Genomic DNA, 23,185 nt, shown 5'->3' on the forward strand with positions numbered 1-23,185 from the left:
TATTATTTCTTCATTTTTAATTTCTACATCCATATTTTAAATTCATACAGTTTCAAAACCAGTCTGTCAGTGTTCTTTGTTGGAGGAACATAAAATATATTTAACTGTTCGTGCATGGATTAGAGAGGTGGAAACATCCACACAAACTTAATTTGTTAATAAATATATTATGTCTTTATCGTACATGTGATGCTTTTACAATGATCTCATTCTTCAAGTTTGATATTCAACCTCAAATACTCTCCTCAGACAAATGAGAAAACACACAGAAAATGTTATTAATGAATATTCAGATCATAGAGCTGGAATCAATATTATATCATTCTCATTAACTGTATTATCTTTATAAACAATTCAAATTAAATAAATATCTACAATCTTAAAAAGGTTCTTGCATCACATTGAGGTATGAGACTGATTTGCATTCGGTTTACTATGAACCAGAGGAGGAAATATTCAACGTGTGCTGGTTAATAACAGCCTCTGTGCACACAGACTCGCTCACTTCACGTGCAGCTTCTCTTTGCTCACTGAAGAGTGACGTTGGAGCAACAAGAGAAGCTGCAGAGAAGAGCACAAAGGTTGTGGGACTGTGAATGTTTTGTCTCAGGAGTGAGATTAAGCGATGGAAAAGAAAACATTCCCTGGTCAATATTTTGAGAGTTGACGGTGCAAAGTCTGAGGTCAGAGTCTGTGTGTTAAGGAGATTGAGGTGAGGTGAAGGAGGGGTGATGCTACATGTGGCTACCGTCCCGGTTTGGTGGAGGAGGAGGAGGAGGCTGCTCGTTGTCCCTCTGCTGCGGGGATGGAGCGTCGGCCTGCGCGAAGGAGTCGGTGGAGCGAGCGCTGATGCGGAGAGGAGCCAGGCGGCGCAGGTTGCTGGGGGTCCACGGCAGCCTCAGCTGGGCCCGCTGCGAAGGAGCCACCGTGCTGCTGTCGAGCTCGGCCTCGGCCAGCCACGGAGGGATCTGCAGCGGCGCCACGGGGTCCAGCTCCGGCATGAAGGCTGGATTCTCTATTCCAGCTGGATGAAAGAAATAAACTGATTTAGCGCTGACAGAGTTTGATGTTAAAGACACTGGAGGAACGTAACTCAGCACATTTACTAATAAGACTTTTTTAATGCCACTAGGGATCAAATTTAAGACCAATTTTACAATAACCTAAACTAAAAAAAACATGTATTAACGTATTTTACAGACTTAAGTACAATTTTGCCCAAAAATGTATTGTAACATAAAACATTACACTTTGGTCATGTAAAAAAGGCAGATCTGATTTGAATTGGGAAATGTACGGAAGCGGATTAGGGCCATTTATGATGGAAAAAGTAATTTTGGGTAAATCGAGATGAAAGTCGAAATGATGAGAATAAAGTTGAAATTTCGAGAATAAAGTCGAAATTTCGAGAAAAAAACGTCGACATTTCGAGAATAAAGTCGTAATTTCGAGAATAAAGTCGAAAGGAGAGCGGTGAGCCGCGCCGACCTCTGTGTACTTGCCCGGCGAGGGCTGCTCGTGGCCGGGGTGACGGCGGCGGGGAGGTACCCTATCTCCCAGGGGAAGCTCCGGAGAGCCGCGCCCCTCCTCCTCACCACCACCAGGGCAGGCCCTTCAGCCTGACTCTGCAGAGTCGCATTGCATTGCATAGAGGGACCCCTGCCTGCTCAGTTTATTCTCGTCATTTCGACTTTAATCTCGATTTCTTGAAACACCTAACATATAAGCAAGATGGTGGATTTATTTTACCTCCTGCTCTGTAGGTGACTCTCATGGGGTATGAATTGCCTGATGCCTCATAGCCAGAGGCGCTGTCTCCCTCTGAGAACTCAAAATCTAGAAGAAAGAAAGAAATGCTTTTTTTTTAAAAATGACTTTCATTAAGCACTTGGACAATTCAGGCTTATGAGTAGTGTTTAAAACTGAAACACAAACCTTCATCACCAGAATAGTAGCTTTTACTTTTGTCTGTTGATTTTCCATTTGGCATCTGCAGGTGGTAGAGCAGCCATTAATATCTAAATTACGTTTTCAAGAAACTTACAAAATATTTAGAGCAAAGCTGTCATACTGATGTTTTGACTGTTATGGCTGGTTATTATTTGCAGTTTATGGGTGCTAGTTATTAGTACGTTAATAAAACAGTACTTGTTTAATACCTTACTTAAATATGATGTTTCTCTGCAAAAATATCTGTTTTTGATTTAATAAAAAAAAATCAAAGTTGGCACAAGAAAATTATAAAGTTGTGACAATTATGATCTCAGTGAGATACTGTCTGATCAGAAAATATGTTTACAATATTATGAAGATGATAGCTATCATTGGCATACTTTGTGCTATGAACACATTTTGGTTGGTTTGGTTTCATACCCAGCCCTTTTGACTATTGCTGAAAATCCCATGTATGTTATACTGTAGATTATCTAATGGCAATGAAACCTTTTGCTGTTGCTCTTTCTTCGTGTGCTTGCTTATTGTCTTTGGTGGAGCAACGCCCATCTTTCCAGACTTAAAGGACTCCAAACGACTCCTCATGGTCCTCTGGAAGATCTCCTGCACTTCATTTTCATCCTTGTTGACATCGAAATGGCTCCGGCTGTATCTGTGCCGGTGCTACGATACAGAAAACAAGAGATAAACATTTAGATTCCGTTTGAGTATTTGAGAGCAGATGTTTGACAAGACAAGCAGGATAGACAAATGCAGTCTGTAACTAATTACTCATCCAGACAGTTTACCACAAGTTTCAGGCTGTTTTAAAAGAGACACTCCACTTATTTTACACATAAAGTTCAGTGTACTCTCAAAGAGTTACTGTGAAAACAATTGTATAATGTCTTCGTTGGCTGCTAAAGTTTGAAGAAATAACCCTGATTGTGACAAACTGCAGGTGGAATGAAGCCTTTGTGTTGCATTGTGGGAAATGTACGGCACAGCATTTCTAGAACTAGTGGGGGCTGCACACCAGGATATTTTGACCTCTGCTGCAACCTTATAGACCTCTTTTTTAAGTGTCCCTGAGTCATTCATCTATATGAAAGTGCAATGCAGTAATGAAAAGCTGCTAAGCTCTGTATTCACTCATCTTACTGCTTATATTTGACAAGCATACTGTTGTGATACGTTTTTGTGTGTAGCTTTGTATTGCATGTCTTGTGTGCAAATCGTAAGCTCTTTCCTTAATCAGTTATATGTAAAATGAATAATCAATTAATCGTTATTTGAAAAAACCAAGAACTTTTTTACTTCAAACAATACCAAACATGTTTTTATGTCAATCAATGCTCACAGCAACATATTTCATATAGTTTGACGGGACTGGAAAGCCTATCGATTGATCAATTAAATCTCATATGTTTGATTAAATTCTCAACAACCAATTAATCGATCGATGATTAATTGTTATTGTCCCTACTTGTGTCTTTTTTTGTATAATGTTGCAGTTTGTTTTTATTCTGTATTGTTTGCTGTTGTGCTGTTCCTTCGTTCTGACTTGACAAAGGACGACTACTGCAAATTAGCTTAAAGTTATAACCTGTTACGATGCATCAAATGGTGACATTTACATTTAAAACCGTACATAATCTGATTTAAAAATAGTAAAATAAATGTCACGAATAAAGTGTGCATTGTGATATGACTCAAAATGCTCACCTGTTTCCTGCCCTTGTACAGATGCTGCTGCAGCAGGTGGTGAGTGTTGATGTCCTCTGTTTCCCTCATACCGTTCATGGTCTGCTCGTGCATCTCCAGGCTCACTGATGGCACAGGGTCTCTTCTACAGCAGGAAGAAAAAGTATGTCACTCACACTACCTACTTAGCATTTGCATACAAAATAGAGCGGAGAATTGGCAGTAGATGGTCAGTGCAAGATCATTTCTCCTCGTTTGGTCTGTTTTTGAGAAATAAATGCTTATGGTCACCAGAGGGCAGTGTCTGAGCATATTTAATGTAACGTGGGTAATGAAAATTGTAAATTAACCCAAAATTTGAACTTCTAAATAGCTAATTTCTCTTTGGTATCTTGTATTTAAATATGTCTTTCTTCAGATTCATATCTAACATTGAAATAATGAAAGCAAATGGAGAGTTTATTAATAAATAATTTGTTTCTGTATTTTTTAAACCACTTTCTCCTGTGATGTGTGGTGTGTATCAGGTAAAAATATTTGCTCACCTCACAGAGGTCACTGCACCGTGATCATCTGACGTGTCAGCCATGATGTCGGGCATGACCTCTGAGAATTCGTCACCAAACTTCTTCTTGAAGTCGATGTATGCAGTTTCATTGCGGACAAACTCCAGTGAGCCTCTACGTTCGCCCTGTGATGTCAAGACCAGAGAATTTCCTTTAACAACTCAAACAAAATCTCATGTCTTTTTCTTTAACCTCTATTTGAACAAAATACAATTAAACATGTGCAGCATATGAGTCTCACCTCAGCCACGTAGCTCATAGCATCCTTGAGGTTCAGCTGATGGAAGACATTGAAGACGTAGTCACGGTTCTTCCTCGCTGACGGCTTCATCAAAACTCTCGACATCCAGTTCTCCTCAAAGTGATTCCACCTTCACAGCCAGAGAAAAGATCACTGTAGCTTTGTTCAAACACAAACTTGCTCGTTTCATTTAAAAGACATCTTTACGTACTTGTCCCTCATGTAGTTGTGCCCTATTTGTCCAGATATGTCTTCTATGGCAACAAGCATGTGATCAAACACCTAAACGACAAGAGCACAGATTCTGTAACTGCAGTCCGTTACTTTGTGGTTCTTGCTGTGTAGTTAAATTTTTGAGCTTTACCTTGTTCTGCACTTTTTCTATGAGTGTGAGGTCCGACACGGCAGCTCTCTTCACTTTTAGCCAGGTAACCAGAGGTTTCATCGTTATTCCCTGAGACAGAGGGAGATTCAAGCAAAACATTAGCAGAATTAAGGTGTCATGTTTTGTATAGGAAAGTTGCAAAATGACAAATGTGCCAAAATCAATTCTACCAACAAATGTTGAAAAATTGTGATATATTCAGTGACCAAACTGCTCACATGAGACTGCCCAAGAAAACAAAGACTTTGGAAAAACATCAAGAAAACATGGAAACATTTCTGCAGCGTTCCTACAGCTAAAGGCAAGTTAGATTTAAAAATTTTAAAGACTTTTTAATGCCACTTAGAATGAAAAATAAGACCAATTTTATGATAACTAACTGAAAACAACATCAACATCAAAGACAGGGTTAGGGACAGTTTTTCCCAAATGTTTATTAAAAGATGAAACAGACTTTAAAAAAAGTTTCATAAAATCCTGCTTCACATTCGGCATTTTTAGAATTTTGAAAGACTGATTTAATACATTAGACTATCACTTACAGCCTGTTTTTAGAGCAATGAATTAAGTGCTTTTTTTAAGACTTTTCCAGGAACCAGAAGCCCAATTTCAAGGTGATTTTTCTCTGTAATGTTAACTGTCTGTTAATGAAAAACAAACAAAAAGCACCAAAGTATGACTTTAGCTCAGTATCAGGACAGAAAAGCAGTTACCTGGAGAATGACAGTGAAGTACACCACGATAAGAGTCGTGCAGACCATCAGGTTCTTCTCCTTTATCTTGTTCCCATCCAGCATCGTAGCCAGGCCGTATGCAACAGCCCCTCGCAGGCCACCGTAGCTCATAATCACCTGGTCTATTAACTCAATGGGGACCAGCCTGAACTTGTTCAGGATCCAGGTGAGGAAAAACACACCTGCAGCAGACAATCAGTCTTGTTTTGTGACCTCTGACATACGATAGTGTTTGTACTCAAAACTGACAGCGGAGGACAGAAATCTCACCGATGAATCTGTAGACAAAGATGAAGAGGAGTGTGAGGAGGATGAAGCCCGTGTTCCACACCCAGATCGTCTTATCGATGGCCGAGATGCCGAGGAACACGAAGATGATGGTTTCTGATCCGTTGGCTAAAACCTTCATGACATATCTGACTGTGGTGACCGACCTCTCGTCCATGTTTGAATTGATGTACTTCTGGCAGCACATACCGCAGAAGACGATCCTGCAGAATAAAAACACAGAAATAAAGCACATATTTGTGACCTCTATGAACAGAATTAATAAAACAAATAAGACGTTTTTCATGGAGAACTCACGAAAGGATGGCAGACAAGGAGAGCATCTCAGCAGTCAGGTAGGAGAGGTAACCCAAGACGAAGACGAAGCCTGGCTCAATGATCTGGATGTTTTTCGTGCATCTGGTCAGAAGAGAGATTAGCAGGCCGAACACAAAGCCCACGAGGGAACCGCCAAACGCCACCACAAAGAAGGAAACTGCAGAGACAGAAAGAGAGGACACATGTATGACAAGTTATTTTCATGTTATTCAGCATAATTTCCATTGTATGTTACGTGATTAACGCCTCTATCCAAACTAGCTCTCCGTTAGCACATCTGCATACTCTGACACCGAATGCAGATGTTACATTAATATTTATTAATGTATAAATGAATGTCACTCCTTACTTATTCCTTTAATGATCTCCACAGCATTAATTTTGGCTCCTCCGAGTGACACAAACGCATCAAATACATTAAAGAGCACCTAGGAGAAGAAGAACAAAATTAATCCTCTATCTTTTGGTGGAATAATAAAGTCTAATATACTGAATAAATATTTTAAGTTTTTTTTTTGCTTTTTGCTCCCATTTTTCACACATATAAGTTAAAAATGAAAGACTTTTTTCCTGTACTTCTCCTTTTTCAAGATCACAGAATTACAGATATTACAGAATTATTATTAAAGAAATTAAAACATTGTAGATAAGCAAATGTACATGGTGCGATAATCATCAACTTTCATATCATGGTATAAATTAAAACCAGCATATCGTTGGGGTGTCCTACAGCTCAGTAGGTAGCGCAGGCGCCCCATGTACAGAGGCTACATCTTAACGCAGCAGCCACGGGTTCGATTCAAACCTGGACCTTTGCTGCATGTCATCCCTTCTCTCTCCCCCTTTCATGCTTAAGCTGTTCTATCAAACAAAGGCTTACGTCCAAAAAATATTCTAAAAACAGTATATCACAGCAACCCTAGTCCATGTAAAATCAAAGAAGAACTGGGAATGATGTGTGTGCAGATATTTCCATGTTTTTTGGTGCAGATTGTTGTCACCCAGCACCTGCAACAGATGCATGGATGTGCCCTTAACCTTTAATGATTACCCCATTAAAATCCACACATTAAAAGTGACAAAGTTTCACTATGACAACAGTGCAATGTTTTTTTCAACAGTCCTCAGAGAGGTAAGAAGGTTTCAAAACTTGAAAGTAACACCTTTTCTATTCCTTTTCAATCCTCACTGTTGTCTCAGCATTGATGATAAATATAGTAGAATTTAATGACTCATAAAACATAAAAGCAGTATTTCTCATCAGATCGACCTCCTCAAAGAAAACTTTGATTGACCAGAGAGAGAAAAAGTTCGGGCAAGTTGACAAGAAGTCGGGGTAAAGGTCCTCACTTTGAAGTGCACAATGTTTGTATTCCTTACACTTCATGTCATGGGAGTATACTTTCCCATGATGAATGTCTTGGCAAACGCACAAACTGTTCTGCTTCCCGGCAAGTAACAAAAAAACAAACAAACATTGTGTCATACGAACCACCGTCACACCATCGTTGAGCAGCGACTCTCCAAACACCATGATGAAGAGGACCTCGTTGACGTGGACTTGCTCAAACACGGCGATGACAGCTACAGGGTCGACAGCAGCAATCAGACTGCCAAACAGAAGATACTGCAGCAGACCGATGTCCAGGTCACCTGCATCACACAGGACAGGAAATATGCACAATGTGGCTTTTTTAACATGGCTGTGCAGAGCGCTGTAAGAATCTGTGTGAGAATCTCTGTGCATGGCAGCGTAGTAGTTCAGACAGTCCACCGCTTTGGTCCTGACTGGCTTTTTATTTAAGAAACATTGCAAAGGTACGGACGTTCCTATCCTATCAAGATGCTGAAAAACGTATCCATGTTTTTTTTTTTCAAATCAATTTGATTACTGCAATGCTCCTTTAACTGGCCACAAGAAACAGTCAAAGGAAGAGAGAGCACATTAGTCCAGATTTAGCAACACTCCACTGGCTCCCAGTATCTTTTAGAATAAATTTTAAGATTCTTTTCCTTGTTTTCAAAGCTCTTAATGGTTTGGGACCGGCCTGCATTGCAGACTCTCTGTCCTTCACAAGCTTTCAGATCTTCTGCTGCTGGGTTTTTAAATACACACATTTATATGCACAAGCTTACAGCTTTTGGAATACCCTTCCAAAAGGGTATATGAATAGCTGAATAACCCCTTGCAGAAATAAAAATAGACTTGAAGCTTCCATGGTCCATCAATCTGAGCACCCAAAATGATACTGACTTCTTTTACTGTGAGTGGTATGAAGCCTGCTCAAGTGTCTTACCCATGGCTCCTCCCATGTGACACCCCCACAGCGACAGACCCAGGCTCGCGGCGTTCCAGCAGGTCCCGATGACGGCGTAGACCAGGATGGCCCCCATGTTGCTGAAGAAGAGCTTGTTTGGCATGGAGTAGCCTGCGTCCAGGATGATTTGAGGCAGCAGGTAGAAGAAGAACACTGTTGGAGTCAGCGTGAAGGTCTGCACCTTGTCTGCACCCCAAATAATCCCGCCCAGGATGAAGCCGAAACAGATGAGCAGGGCGCTCTCTGGGATCACGCTGGTCACATGGTGGTTGGCCTCGATGACTGACAGAAGAGAGGGGAAGTTTTTCATAAAATGTAAAACTTTATTCAGTGGTACCAGCAAGTGTAAATTCACAATAAACAAGACTAAGACTGAAATTTCTTGACATTTAACTGACAAGGTTTTAAACACATTGCATCATAACCAAACCATAAAATTTAAACTCTGTGTGAGGTTGCAAAATTCACAAATGATCAACTGTCGCACTCGACTGAGAAAGTGCCACTTTTTGTTCTGAGCATATGATTAACCAGCATGGTGGCGCGTATGAAGGTTCATAAATCTCTCTGCCTAACTAAAGACAGACTTATGCTTAAAGTGGCTTGATTGAATGGCCTGACAATGAGTCACTAAAGCATATTAAATATTCAAACCTACTGAACCGTTTAAACTTTTGATGTGCTGATATGTTTCATTCAAAAGTAGTTTGAGATTAAGTTTAGGAGGCTTTGGATGAAGGCCATTTTTTCAACAATGTGTTATTATATATGTGTATATTTGTGTATGAGACTAGAACCCCACAAAGCTAAAAAGTGGAAGATAATAAACTCGTTTACACAGGCCACATACAGCCCAATTTGATCTCAAGTGGCCCAGACCTGTAAAATTACAACAGCTCCAAATGTTTCCCTTTCTTTCAGTCTAAGAAGTGACATCTTTCAAATTACTTCTTAACACTTACCTGTAACTATTATTGTTTTTATCTCATATTGTCATTGGGAATTCTATTCCTTTATTTTTGTATTATTCTAAGTAATTTGATTTTATGTACCTATGTGCAATCTGCAAGGCACTTAGTTGCCAACATTGCTTATCGAAAGGTTTATTGCAGGATTCCTTTAATGTTGTATTTCCAAAAATTGTCAGATTTTATTTGCCTAAATTCTGCATTTTTTTTCAATTAAAGAAGTTCATTCCAAAAAAACATTCATCACTTTACAAAACAAATGAGGAATAGCCCGTTATGTCTTAAAAAAAGAAGCACAATTTCAACAATATATCCCAGTTTTTCCACATTCACTCAGTCTACTACTCACTGTCATTACATGTGCATTTTCTATGCATTTCCAGTCCTGTGCAGCAAAGCTGGCATCATCACATCAAACCAAGTGGAAGCTATTGAAGCAGGTGAAGTTATATATATATATATATATAGACACACACATATATATATATATACATACATACATACATAACATGCATATACACACACACACACACACACACACACACACACACACACACATATATATATATATATATATATATATTCAGTATGTTTAAATATATCCACAATAAGTATGAATTATTTTTTATGAGAGCTGCATTCTGGTCACGGTGGAAAAGCCTCTGAAGCAGCATTTTCCATGAAATAGGCCACTCACTGTTTCACTTGCTTCTTAAATCTGGCACCACTTAGATATCACAGGTGCATCCAGTTGCATTGGACCCAATGGTGGGCCAGTACTAGCCCACAGGCCGTATGTTTGACACCCCTGTTGTAAAATGTCTAAACTCTTGATAATCTGTGGAATTTCTAATGCAGTACAAACATGCATAACAACAGAAGAAACTCCTCTATTCTCTGGAACTGAGCTGATAACACAGACTGCTGTTCACTGCTGCAGGATGTGACACTGTTACAATATCATGGTAAAAAAAGTTTGTCAAAACTAAAGTACTTGCATGGTTAAAGGCACTTAAAACATATTTTCTCAGTCAGCTTCTTTCTATTAGTGATCAATAAACTACAGCCAAAGTTAAAAGAGTCTTGGTTATTTCACGTCACAGATTTTGATATATCTGTTTTGATCTTGCTGTTACGAATTAAAATCTGACAACTGTTTTGTATGTATGTGAGTATGTTTGCTCATGTTGACTGAGCACTATCAAATTAAATCTGCCATACAAGGGCAAAACTTCATTTTGGTCAAAAAGGAATTTTCATATTTTTTTAACAATAAAGACCTGTTGTATCACGAGGAAAAACTAACCAATTTCTCCTTTGTTGTTTTTTGTTGAAAATAGTGCATGGCTTTACAAAATATATTAATGAATAATAAATAGTAAGCTAAAAGTTGTGCAATATACCGCTAGATTCTATGTAGTTCATAATCATTATCATACAGTTTGTTGCTTGCTGTAATCAACAACAAAAAAGAAAGATCAAATGTAAATTAATGCCTTTTGTTGTGTCATGACTCATTATTATTTTGTAGACCATGAAAACACAGGTCAAAGGTTAAGTCTGAGCTTAAAAATTTTATGTAGATAATGAAATTAATTAAAAAGACTAAGAAATGACACATTTTCAATATTATGCTTAAAGCTCATTTAGCTGGAAAACACACACACAGTCCTGATGAAGAAGATCATTTAAGAATTTGACTGTTAAAATCTAAATAAGAATGTTTCTGGGTTTGTTTTAAAACTTTAACCATAATAATATGTATAATGTGTGTCTGTCCTTGTTTAAACTGTATATGCTATTTTGTACACAGTTCTCACTTCAAAAAGAAATTACAATCTCAACGAGCATAGCTCTTTAAATAAGGAACTATATCAATGATAAACAAAGTAAATAATAAATGCTTATTTAGTCATATAAACAAATTGTTTTTAAATCTATGAAATTGTTTCAATTTCAAGACCAGATAATATGGATAATTTATGTGTATGCTGACGTGGAAAATGAGAGTTTTCCACTGGGTGTAACAACAAGATAACATTGTAATTATTTTACATTAGATGGGTTAAAAATAGCCCAACATTATCTTGTTTGACTGAGGAATCTGTCGGACTGCAACATCCAAACTACACATGACATAACCAACAGGCTGACGCGTTTTTGGGCCTTTCTTATTTTTTTATCTCATAATATCAATAATCAAATGACAGATGGTTCGTAACTGGTTTCTACCACATGTATTTCCTAAAATATTTGTTACATACCCAATTTAGCCAAACCAGCCACCAATATCCATAGTGCAATGAGATAAGGAGTCTCCACATGGTGCCACTTAAAGGTAACAATGGGTATTCCTGTGATGACACTGGAGCCGTGGCCGTGCTCAGTGTGATTTGATTTGGACTCAGACTGCGGCTTTAGATTGGACTCTTGATGCGCCGCGTCCCCGTTCACCCTCGTAACCCCTGAGACGAGGCAGATGAGCAACACTGACCCCAGGAGCCAGTGGTGTACATATCCGCAGTGTTGCATTTGACTGGGTAAATTTAAAAAAACGCAGTCAAAAGAGCAAAAAAAGTCCTTTATCTCTGATGTCAAGGAAGTAAACTGTTTGTATCAAGGCCAGGCTGAACTGCTGGACAATGTGTCACACCTCTTATCCCTCCTTTTTTTTGGGGTGGGTCAGTGCGTCCTCAGTCTTACTCACTCCTGTTTACTATCTTCTCGTTACGCTTCCCCTCTACTGCTCCATCTTTTATCTCAGTCCGCAACTTCTTGTCCTCCCACAGTCTGTGGTCAGCAGCGGAGCCGTGACTTCAGATGTGAGCAGAACCCTGGACTCAGCCTTTTATATGTACAGTATCTCCTCTACAGCCAAGGTTGTGTGTGTGTGTGTGTGTGTGTGTGTGTGTGTGTGTGTGTGTCTGTGTGTGTGTGTGTGTGTTACAGGGGGGAGTAACGGATGTCCAAGAAAGGTCTCCAGTTATTCAGTCACGTTTAAAACATTCACCAGTCATTGCTTTATTTTTGCTTTCAGGTGTCTTAACGAAACAACACACATTTTCTGTGTGTGTGTGTGTGTGTGTGAGAGAGAGAGAGAGTTTAGGAACATTTCCACTGGTTCTGTCTCACAGCTTTGTACTCAGTAATGATTGACGCTGACATTGCTCAATCCTGGTTAAAGACTCTCAGTCCTGACGTGATAGAGATGAGAAAGTTGCCCTCCAGCAGGCCCAAAATAAACTTCTACTGTGATATTACAGAGCTATGATTCACTTAAAAACAGATTCCTTAGTTTTATACTGTAATTTTAGATAGTATAACTCCATCTCAGAGCTCCTTCCTAAAATAATTTGGCTAAATTCAAATTATGGTGTTAATGCTCACTTCCAGTTTTTCCCCCACATATTTTGCACTATTCACATTCATGGTTGAAGTGATATCTGCCATCAGTGTGAATGGATCTTTGCCCTCAAACACCTCACATGCAACCAATAACATCGCAAACATGCGTGTTGGAATAACAACAACAAAAAACGTCTTATTTCCCAAACAAGCATTTGGGAAAAAAATTAATGACATCGCAGTGCAGCCTTCATGTCACTAATCTTTAGCTCTGAAGGTTGGACGATAATTTGTCATATGTTGAGGATAATGTCGAGAAGAAGAAGGAACACTAAAGCCATAGCCGTCGCTCTGTTCATATATATTGTTCAGGTATACAATACTACACACTTTTGCAGCACAGAGCATAATCTGAGCGCAAGCACAGTTAAAGTGAAACTGTTAATCCGCAGCTGAAAATGTTCTAATTGCTCCTGATTAAGAAATGTTTACTAAAACTACACTGCCTACGTGTTTAACGAAATTACTGAGCCTCTTTAAAAATGAAAGTGCATATTTGAGAATCATTAATAAAGATTTATGCCTACACTAAAAACCTCTGGGCCCGAGGACGGACCCTGACACTGACAGACTTACACATTGTCGGTTTTGGTCTTTTCAAAAGATTTGTTGACTATAAGATGAATATAGAATAACAACAGACGTATCCTTTTAATGCTCACTACACCTGCATCTCTCCATGATACGCTTTGATTCAATGAACTTGTTGCATTATGACTGGATGTTTTTTTTAGGCAAGGTGTCCCATCCTGTTTGAGCAGGACAAGGGACAATAGCCTCATTGGTTAGCTGGACTGGTTTGCTGATATGATACGTACACACTGGCACAGGTGTGAACCGGTGTGTCTCTATGAAGAGCTGTTTATGAGTCACAAAAGTATCTGAAGTTTCTGTTATGGAAATAAATGGCATTATTTGGGCTAATCTAATTTAGAATATCTGTTAATACTAAAGCTCATTCAGTTGCACAATTTGACAGCTATTACTAAATTTGGTGTCTTGAATGATTAAAGCAGCTTTATATATGATGGACATCTTGGTTTCTGACAGTGCTGGAAGAAGTATCCTTTACTTAAGTAAATCTAAGTGAAAGTACTCCACTACAGGTAAAAGTCCTGCCTTAAAAACCCTATGTATGTGAATACTATCAGCAAAATGCACTCTAAAAATCAAAAGTAAAAATATTTATTGTGCTGTTAAATGCTCCCTGTCAGTGTTTTGCTTGTATATCTGATGTTTTGGGATTATTATTACTGCTGCATTATGTTGCATTTTACTACAGTATATGTTTAATTTGTGCCCATTTTAACTCCTTTATATACTAATACTAATATACTAATTTTTCAACCTTTAGTTTATCACAAACATTCAAATTTAAAATTACCAAATTTGGAGATAATGCTTAAAACTTTTCTATCCTTAATGCAACTAAAGCCTTCAGACAAATGTAGTGGAGTAAAACTATAAAGTTGCATAAAAGGGAAATACTCATATAAAGTACAAGTACCTCGAATTAGCACTAAAGAACAGTACCAGAGTTCTGACACTGGTTTCTGATGTGCTCGAAATGCTGTAAATCATTCTAATAAGAACATTTAGCTGCACAGTCGAGCATGAACTCCCCCAGTTCAGCCTTATTAACTAATGACCTAAAATATCTCGCTGAACAGTGACCGGCCTTTAACTTGAGCCTTTCAATCATTCTAAGTGGCCACAGCTCCCTGCACACGTTTAGCCACTACACGAAGAGGGGTCAACTCATGGTGACAAAGCGAGGTCACGCAGCGGTCATTTTCAGATGGAAAGGTACAGTAACTACAGTACGAAACTGTTGTGGTTTTCACAATGAAATGTGACATATGTGACCTCAGTCAGCGTAAGCATTAGTGTGTCAGTGTGTGTTGCATACTAACATGTTGAACTTACTCACCTGATGATATTCAGTTTAAGGAATGTCAAATGAGTTCAAAAAATCAATTACAACATCACCACCCTCATAAGAGAGTGACCTGTTGGGAGTCGAAAGGTCACTGAGAGTGACAGTATATGTGAAAAAATGTAGCTCACCTTAACATTTCTCATAAAAACATGAACCTCAATTCTGAAACACGCATTAACTCTAATTTGGTTATAAAAAAAATCTCCAGAAGAGGTGAGACCAGAGAAGCTACATCCCTGTGCTGACTGTCAGGTGAAAAAGAAGCTTTCCAGCCCATGACAGACACATAAACCTGCATTTATTGTCCATTGTCCTCCCATTAGCTCAGAGCAGAGGGGCTTTACTGCAGTCAGGAGGATGAAAGAAGGAGAGCATTGTCAAACTGTAAAGAGGAAATAAGACCTGAGGAAAATTGGTACCATTGTCCGCATTTCTGTGAACTACGGTGAGTAAGCATAAAGTCAACATCTAAAGTGTGCATGTTTGAGTTTATGCAAGATTGCTTTATGAAATTTATTTGTCTGAGTTCCTTTAAAGCTGGCCAACCCAAATCATGGGTATGCGTTTTTATTTTTATTTTGTTTTTAATTTTTGCTTTCAGATGGGTTTCAAGTAGTTTCAAGAGCGGGTTTTACTTAAGTTGATTGTTTAAAAGTTTTTATTTTTTGTTAATTTTTTATTAGTTTCAGTTATTATTATTTTAGCATTATAATATGAGAGGTATATTAGATTTAAGACTTTCAGAATAAATATTACAACACAAGCACAGCATATTATGAAGGCAGCCAACTCATAGTCATGTAAACATACCATCTCAATTAAATATATATATACCAATACCTCCCTCTTTATGCTTGTGTTGACAAATTGAAAAAACCTGAATCTAAAGTAATTTCCTGTGTATTTCTATTTCTTAATACTTTAGCTTAATACTTTTGTGCGCACCTCTCACAGTTGCAGTTACATACAATTGTTAAAAAACATATTTTATTTTCTGTTATACTGTCATTAACAACTGACTCCGCACTCCTGTTACTGGCCCATAGGTGGCTGCAAGTTTTCTGGAAATTGCCTCGGCTAGAAACAACCAGTCGCAGCTCCATCAAAGATAGACGAGGCATGTATTTTGTGCACTGGGGCGTCTGCTGAAGTTACTGATCTGTACTGAGATCTGTACTTTTCTAGTGTCATACAAAGTTTTAGTTTTTAGTTTAGTTTTAGTGAACTATAATTACTTTGTATCAAACTGACTGTGTATGTCAAGATTATAAACATATTGAAGTACTTGCTAATGGTTTCCTCTGCAGAACGATACGATACGATAAGAGTCCTATTATCTCTGTATCCATAAAACTTTAATCCCTATATGAAATGGCAGATTAAGTGATAACATTTCAGAGGTGTCCTCTAATCCCTGCGTAAATGTTTGCCTTCTTCGCAGCCTTTGCTCTTTCAAATGTGGTTCTTCAAACAATTTCAAGCGTGAGCTCAAAATTTCCTCAAGGACTGTGGTGATATGCAGTCCTTTGCAATCTTAGTAATTCAAGAACATGGTTAAAACCCATGCTTACAAATCACTTTTTTTATTTTAACAAAAGTAAACTATGTTGAATCTAATTTTAAGAATTAGTCTCTAAAACTTGCAAAATTCTAAGCATTTCTTTTGAGAAAAACTCAAATGACAGACGTCAGTAACTGCTAAAATGAAACATAGTTCTTTGTTATCACTAATAATCTCTTGTGATCTCTTGCTTCTGTCAGTACAAACATGACTGTAACATTTTCAGCCAAACAGATCAGCGCTGAAGCTGCCAAAGCTGACATATCTACTGTAACTACTTACAGACAGAAAAAAACTCAGTTAGTTGTGTCTAATTTCATTGTTTGGTTATCAACATTGGTCATTTCCTGTGTCATATACAGACAGCCACAGTCCCGTATTTATGCCAGTAAAGGTGTACACAAACACACACACACACACACACACACACACACACACACACACACGAACACATGCTCATTCATTTACATTGTCCACAGTGCCGCAACCCATTGTCTTCTGTTGTGTATACATGACATGCTAATGACCATGTTCTAGGATAAGACATGTACGCCGGCTTTATCTGGTGAAATTAACAGAGGACAAGTACTCTTTAGGCCCAAATTTATAATTCTATTTAATTATTTCAGAAGTGGAATTTGTCCAGCGTTCAACCAAAGCCTTTGAATTTGAAACATCTTAGAAAACACGTAACATGGTATTGGGTGACAGTTTTTATCTGAACTGCCGGACAGTACCATGGTTAGGCGTGTATTTTACAGACCCTAAAACAATGGAATGAGGATGGCCGACGTGACAATATTTACAATGAAACTAACCCGTTAAAGGAATAATTCACCCCCCAAATGGCCATATACACGCTAATGGCTCTGCTGATCTACCACTGCTTTTGGCCAACTAGTACCAACAGTATTGGACATATCGCAAAAACAAAGGCAAAAGACTCTCACCATTGACCCAACATTGACCAACAGCCAATAGCAGCTTGATGTGTCAAACTCCTGCAGCGCCCAATGAAGTGGACTAGATATCATCTTATATTTTGGATATCATCAGTGTTGTCTTTTCCTGGTTTTTATAGGTCCAGTGTGTAGGGTTAAGGGGAATATATTGGCAGAAACTTAATATATTATAATAAGTTTGTTCTCTTTAGTGTTTAATTCCCTAAAAATAAGAAATGTTGTGTCATAGTTACCTTAGAATGAGCCCTTAATATCTACATGGGGAGCAGGTCCTCGTCCACGGACATTGTCATGTTGCAATGCCATGTTTCTGCAGTATCCCAGAGCAGACAAACCAGACACTGGCTCTAAGTAGAGCCATTCACATTTTTGCATCAGCCACCATAGTCAGCAGCCCTTCCGTGGTAAACAGTATCTCAAAAATGCAGATATTTAACGTGAACTGTTTATTCAGTGTTTTTAACTATTTAAATTACCAGGTCTGGTTCTTTTGTTGTTGTTTTTTTTTTTTTTTGGAGAGGACGAGATCTGTGAATAATGCAGCTCACGGTAAAAAAAACTCTAAACAACAACCAATGAAGGGCTCTTAACTGGGAATTCACGCTAGATTCATGGGAGAAGTATTAGCTCATTGCAATCTGTAATCGTCACAATTAAAAGCCACTAAATCCTACACACTGCTCCTTTAAAGGCTCTACAGTGAGGTGGTGTAATTCTCTGAACTTACCAGACTGTTGTAGTTGTTCTATTATTTGCCTTTACACAGTTAGTCATTATATACAAAGCACTGCTGATTATTAATCAAAAATCAAATTGTGTAAATATTTAGTGAAAGCACTAACAATCAACCCTACAATAGTGTCAAAATATCAATATCAAGGTATTTGATTAGAAAATATTGCAAAAAATATATTTGATTTTTTGCATATTGCCCAGCCCTAGCCACAACATAAGAATGCTTACATGTCAATGCATTGGTAATAATAACATGCTCTGAAAGGGATTTTACTTTTGATACTTAGGTAGATTTTTCTAATACATGTTACATATTTTTTCTTATAGGAAACTATACATTCAGGCCTTTTAAATGTAATGGAATACATTGTGGTATTAAACTAAAAGTACTCCTGCCAAAGCTTCTATTAACCACCTTTATCTTTGAAGTAATAATTCTGCACTCACTGAAATAACACCCTAATCTCAATCTGATGTCACCTCTAATTAAGTCACCACAACAAGATGATCAAAATACGCTAAACGTAATCATGTTTACTGTTTAAATAACTGTCTCAGGTGCTCTTTTGATAAGCCCTCAATGGATGAAATTTGGCAGAACTCACTGATTTTGCAGAGCCAGCTGACCAGGATCCACAGGGCCACCAAGTACGGAGTGGAGACGTGGTGCCACTTCCAGCTCACAATGGGCAGAGTGGTGATGGGTCCTCCTCCGTGACCGTCTCCATGTCCGGAGTCATGGCCTGAGTCTGTCCCGTGTCCAGTGCTCGAGCTGTTCCCATGATCGCTGCCTGTGTCGTGTCCTGTGTCGTGTCCTGTGTCGTGTCCCGTGTCATGTCCCGTGTTGTGTCCTGTGTCGTGTCCTGTGTCTGAAGTGCCTGTGTTGTGTCCTGTATCTGAAGTTCCTGTCTCAGTGTTGTGTCCTGTGTCATCATTGGCCAGGCTCGGACATCTGGACACCATCAGCAGCATACAGAGAAAAAGTGCAAATCGCCATTTAACTGCCATGTTTGGGGAAAATTGCTCCACAAAGTGTTACTGCAAAAGTTATTTAGACTGTTGACTCAAGTGCTCAGAGTGTTTCATTCCTCTCCTGTGTGTCTTCCTTCCCTCTCAGGACACTTTGTTCTTATTGACATCCATATCTTTATGTGGCCTGAGCATTGTGGGCCCTCTCTGCTCTCCTCTCTGCTGAGGATACAGCCTTTTACAGCAGGTGAAGCTCAGCCCATGCTGATGCTCATCTGTCTCCTCCCACTCTGAACCCAGACCAGCTAGTTTGGCCACTTCACTCAAAGGAAGATTTGATGCTCTCGCCCCTTCTTAATTGGCTGTGAATGCTTTGGTTTCACCAATGTTAAACTTATTGCACCTAACTTATTGCAAAATACCCAAACTTTAAGAGCAATTCTTTGTATGAATACTTTCAGTCCTCTTTAACAAATGAACAATGTAATAAGATAAGAGCCTGATTTAAGTGGGTGGTATGTTTCTCCATCTAACAAAAAAGTAATGTTTTAGTTTCCACATTTTATTTTTGTTTTTGCCATGATTTCTATTTTTCTTCCTATCAGAATTACATGGGCACCCCATTGATTTTACACATTAAAACTAGTGTACTAGTCATGAAGAGGAGGAGAAAAAAATAATGAAATGAAAAAACTGAATGATTTGTTGCCTTCATTTTATATTAGTTCAACCCTGACTGTCATGTCAGTTGTGAAGTCTTGCACAGCAAATCCACATCTATATCCCCAGATTACAGCTATCAAACCTGTGCAATTTTGTCAAAACTAATAAAAAATAATGGTTAAAACTACAAAAATATTATCCAGATTGTAAGAAAAATATTTTTTTTAGTTTTTCACATGGCCTTCTTAGGCAAACTGTACGTGGAATGAATGTCATCGTCTTAACTAGGATTTTCTGGAAGAAGAAATGTTATACTATATCTTATTAGCACCCAGGCTAAATAAAGATTACAAAAACAATAAAACAAACTGAGATCGCCTCCAGGTGGATATTTTCAGTAAAACAGAGCCTTCACCGTATCCTCAGCCGCTCGTGACTATCACTGTGTTTCTCAGAGTTTTACAATAATGTATAAAGTAAGTATCAAATGATATGAGGACAGAAAGGCAGTTTGACCTGTTTGTCTCCCTTATTGGGAAGTAGCACCTGCAGCCATGAAATCCCCTTCTCTTGGCACACTGCATAACAGTGACCGTGTTGAGCCTTCATTGCCACTATACACGTGTGTTTATGTGACAGAGACTTGTAAATGAACCTTAGTTTGGACATGCCGTTTCTTTTCCACGAGTCCTTAATCAAGGTTTGTCTCCCTGCTGGGAAGAATTTCTTCAGTTAAAATTTAAACAACCATATCAGCTCCTAATCTCACTGCAACGCGCCAAAAGATGCTTTATCATCCTCATTCTGGACACATTAGAGCATAAATCTGGAAGTTAAGGAAATGTGCAATCAGGGCCTTTCCAGAAATCCAGTATTCACAGAAATTCCAAAGAACATGTACACAAAGGAACGTTTTTAAATAAATATAACCTGTTTCCTGATTCTTGTATTTATTGGCAAAGACAGTTAAGGATATTTAATGAGGAAATTAGATCTTTTGTAAATGAGCCTTTCAATGACTAAGACTGAAACTGAATCCTTTGTGTGGCTCTCTTCAGAAAGTGTGGCAGAAAACAAGAAAATAGCAACATTGTTCAAAATTACCTTATCATGCATTAAGAAATTCTGGAAAATATTTGGAAAAAAATCAGGGAAATTTCAGGATTTTCTTTATCTTTCTTCTTATTCTACTTCCTTGAAATCTGTAAACAATTGTTATAAATTTATCAGTAACGAGAAAACATAAAAACCAAAAAAAAAAACAACCAAATCTATGAACTAATGTAACATTACCCCTCACTTCACCCACAATCTGACTATTTGCATATCAGTTTCTCAACACATATAAACTTGAATTCATTGAGAGAACTTTTTCTCGCACACTTCCACGGTAAAAGAAAAATCCAAAAAAGGCAGACATTTTTCATAAATAGAAGTAAAATGTGTCTGCGACTAACAGCAGCAAAACTACATCAAAACATCTATCTGCAAACTCTCATATGAATTGTACAGTATAATCTAAGTCTGATTTATCCAGTCGTACACGCATTACTTAATGCATTGTCGCTTAAACGTTATAATAATGAACATTTCCGCCTACGAGTAGCGTGCTCGGAGTTCTCCTATGATCTCCGCTGGAGTAGAGTCAAAACTCACTTGGCTGTGAAGGGGCTGTACTGACATGCCTTTAATCATAATGTTTAAGTGGAAATGCATTTGTTTGGGAAGCACTGAGCAAACGACTGGATAAATGAGACTTGGCTTATACTGCACAAGTTGTGTGTGAGTTTGTAAACTGAGTTTTTGTAGGGTTTGGGGAAAAAAATCAATAGAGCATAGCATAACATTAACTTTTTATTTCTGGGACATAAGTTGCAGTTAATACAGGTAGTAAACTGCAATATATATACAGTGTATATGTATATATAATATATATATATTATATATATATAAGCGCGTATATTTTATTGTATCTTGACTTCGAGTAATGTGCTATTATCCTGTTGTGAAACCTGTTGCGATTCCCTCTACTGATTTTTTGATATAGTTTTGCGTGTTTTTAAAACATGGTCCTGTTTACATCATTTTATGTAAATTATTCACCCTGTTTGGACTCTGTATTCACTAAAGTTTTTTTTCACAATTCAAAGCAGCACAAGTGAGTAATTGATATAAAAATGGTCATTTTTTGGCCAAGTTTTCTTTTAAGCAGAAAATAAAATTCATTTTAAACACATAAAATTTACACCTTAACTCTGCACAGTGAATTTTATGCTGGTGTCCTCTTCTTAGAGACGCCAGCTATGGACGTCTGGCGAGCTGTTTGCACGGCAGCTCTGTTGACAGTTTATGAGTAAAACCGGCTACATTGATTGCCACCTTGGCTTAAGATTGACCTGACACCTGTATCTAAGGTCAGTGGTAATCAGGGTCACTGTGAGGGCATATGGTCAACAAAGAAGTGCCTGTTGTTGTGACTTGACCTTAAAGGGTCAGACATCAACAGGAAAACTGTTTTGAAGAAACAAGATCAGACTCACACCAGGCTGCCATGCTGCCAAGCTGTGGTATAAATATAAGAATGACCTCTATGTGATTATCATCAGAATTACTTTGAGTCGCAAATACAATAAATCAACATGAACTTGTTTAAGCGTAGCACAGTTTTGATTTATCGATGATTCCATCACAGTTAAAATGTCCAAAACGGGTATTCGGGACAGGTCTGATTGTGGATTAATAATGTGATGAAAAGTCATACCAGCAGCTCAGTGATCATATGTTCACATGGACAACTGTTTCACATGGTAGAAAACACACAGTGCTACAGACCACGAAGACTTATCATGGTGAGTTGAAACTGATTTGCATTTTATGAAATAGCAAGGGAAAGAATACTGAGTCACAGAGAGGACGAAAATGCGTCAGCGAGAGTCACAAAGGAAACTAAATGGTCCACAATCTTGTAATCATTTACAAGTTTTCAGTGTTAATATTTGGATTAGTAATTGTCAGAACAATACTCATTGATTGATTTGACATGCTTGTGTCTATCAATAAATGCCCAATGACTCTGCTTTTTTTCCTTTTCTTATACAAAATTTTGCTCAACACCCTGTCCATGTAACTAATATTAATGTTTTTTTTTTATTTTCTGCAACATTTAAGACTGTAAGTAGTTCCTGTCATGACAAAATTAACCAGATGAGGTTGAAATGTGGGTCCTTGTCTTTTTAAATTTTCTGCCACATTTTTGACACTGCAAAGTAGTTTTAGTCATGGCAAAACAAAATGAGATGAGGACAATTTTGGGTCTTTCTACAACAAATCAAAATGACAGGGATTATTCTTAATATCTGGGCAATTGTTCTTGATATTTCTGGGAAGATGACAAATTTTGTCTGAAACTTGGCAAGCAAACACAAACAGCAAACTGTATTTTTTCCCACTATTAAGTGTAGCTGTTTAGGAATAGTCACTGCATGTTCACTTGCCTC

At 38.1% G+C, this 23,185-nt stretch overlaps 1 protein-coding gene across 2 annotated transcripts; it reads right to left on the minus strand.

Annotated features, from left to right (window-relative positions):
- Positions 1-44: 44 nt before the first annotated feature.
- LOC121958295 (sodium/hydrogen exchanger 3-like) lies at positions 45-19,220 on the minus strand. 2 transcript variants are annotated; one of them, XM_042507184.1, is made up of 16 exons: positions 18,662-19,220; positions 8,466-8,768; positions 7,661-7,821; positions 6,518-6,596; positions 6,148-6,325; positions 5,833-6,053; positions 5,542-5,744; positions 4,808-4,897; positions 4,655-4,725; positions 4,444-4,573; positions 4,182-4,327; positions 3,658-3,781; positions 2,443-2,616; positions 1,936-1,990; positions 1,750-1,836; positions 45-1,024 (listed from the first exon to the last, which is right to left on the minus strand). In XM_042507184.1, the coding sequence occupies exons 1-16, from the start codon at positions 19,062-19,064 to the stop codon at positions 735-737; spliced, it is 2,715 nt and encodes a 904-aa protein (XP_042363118.1). In that variant the 5' UTR covers positions 19,065-19,220; the 3' UTR covers positions 45-734. The 2 variants fall into 2 exon arrangements, with proteins under 2 accessions (XP_042363118.1, XP_042363119.1); XM_042507185.1 differs by lacking the exon at positions 18,662-19,220 and adding an exon at positions 11,719-12,244.
- Between the last annotated feature and the right edge of the window lie 3,965 nt (positions 19,221-23,185).

The sequence above is a fragment of the Plectropomus leopardus genome, chromosome 18, assembly GCF_008729295.1.
Source record: "Plectropomus leopardus isolate mb chromosome 18, YSFRI_Pleo_2.0, whole genome shotgun sequence".
NCBI classification, from domain to species: domain Eukaryota; kingdom Metazoa; phylum Chordata; class Actinopteri; order Perciformes; family Serranidae; genus Plectropomus; species Plectropomus leopardus.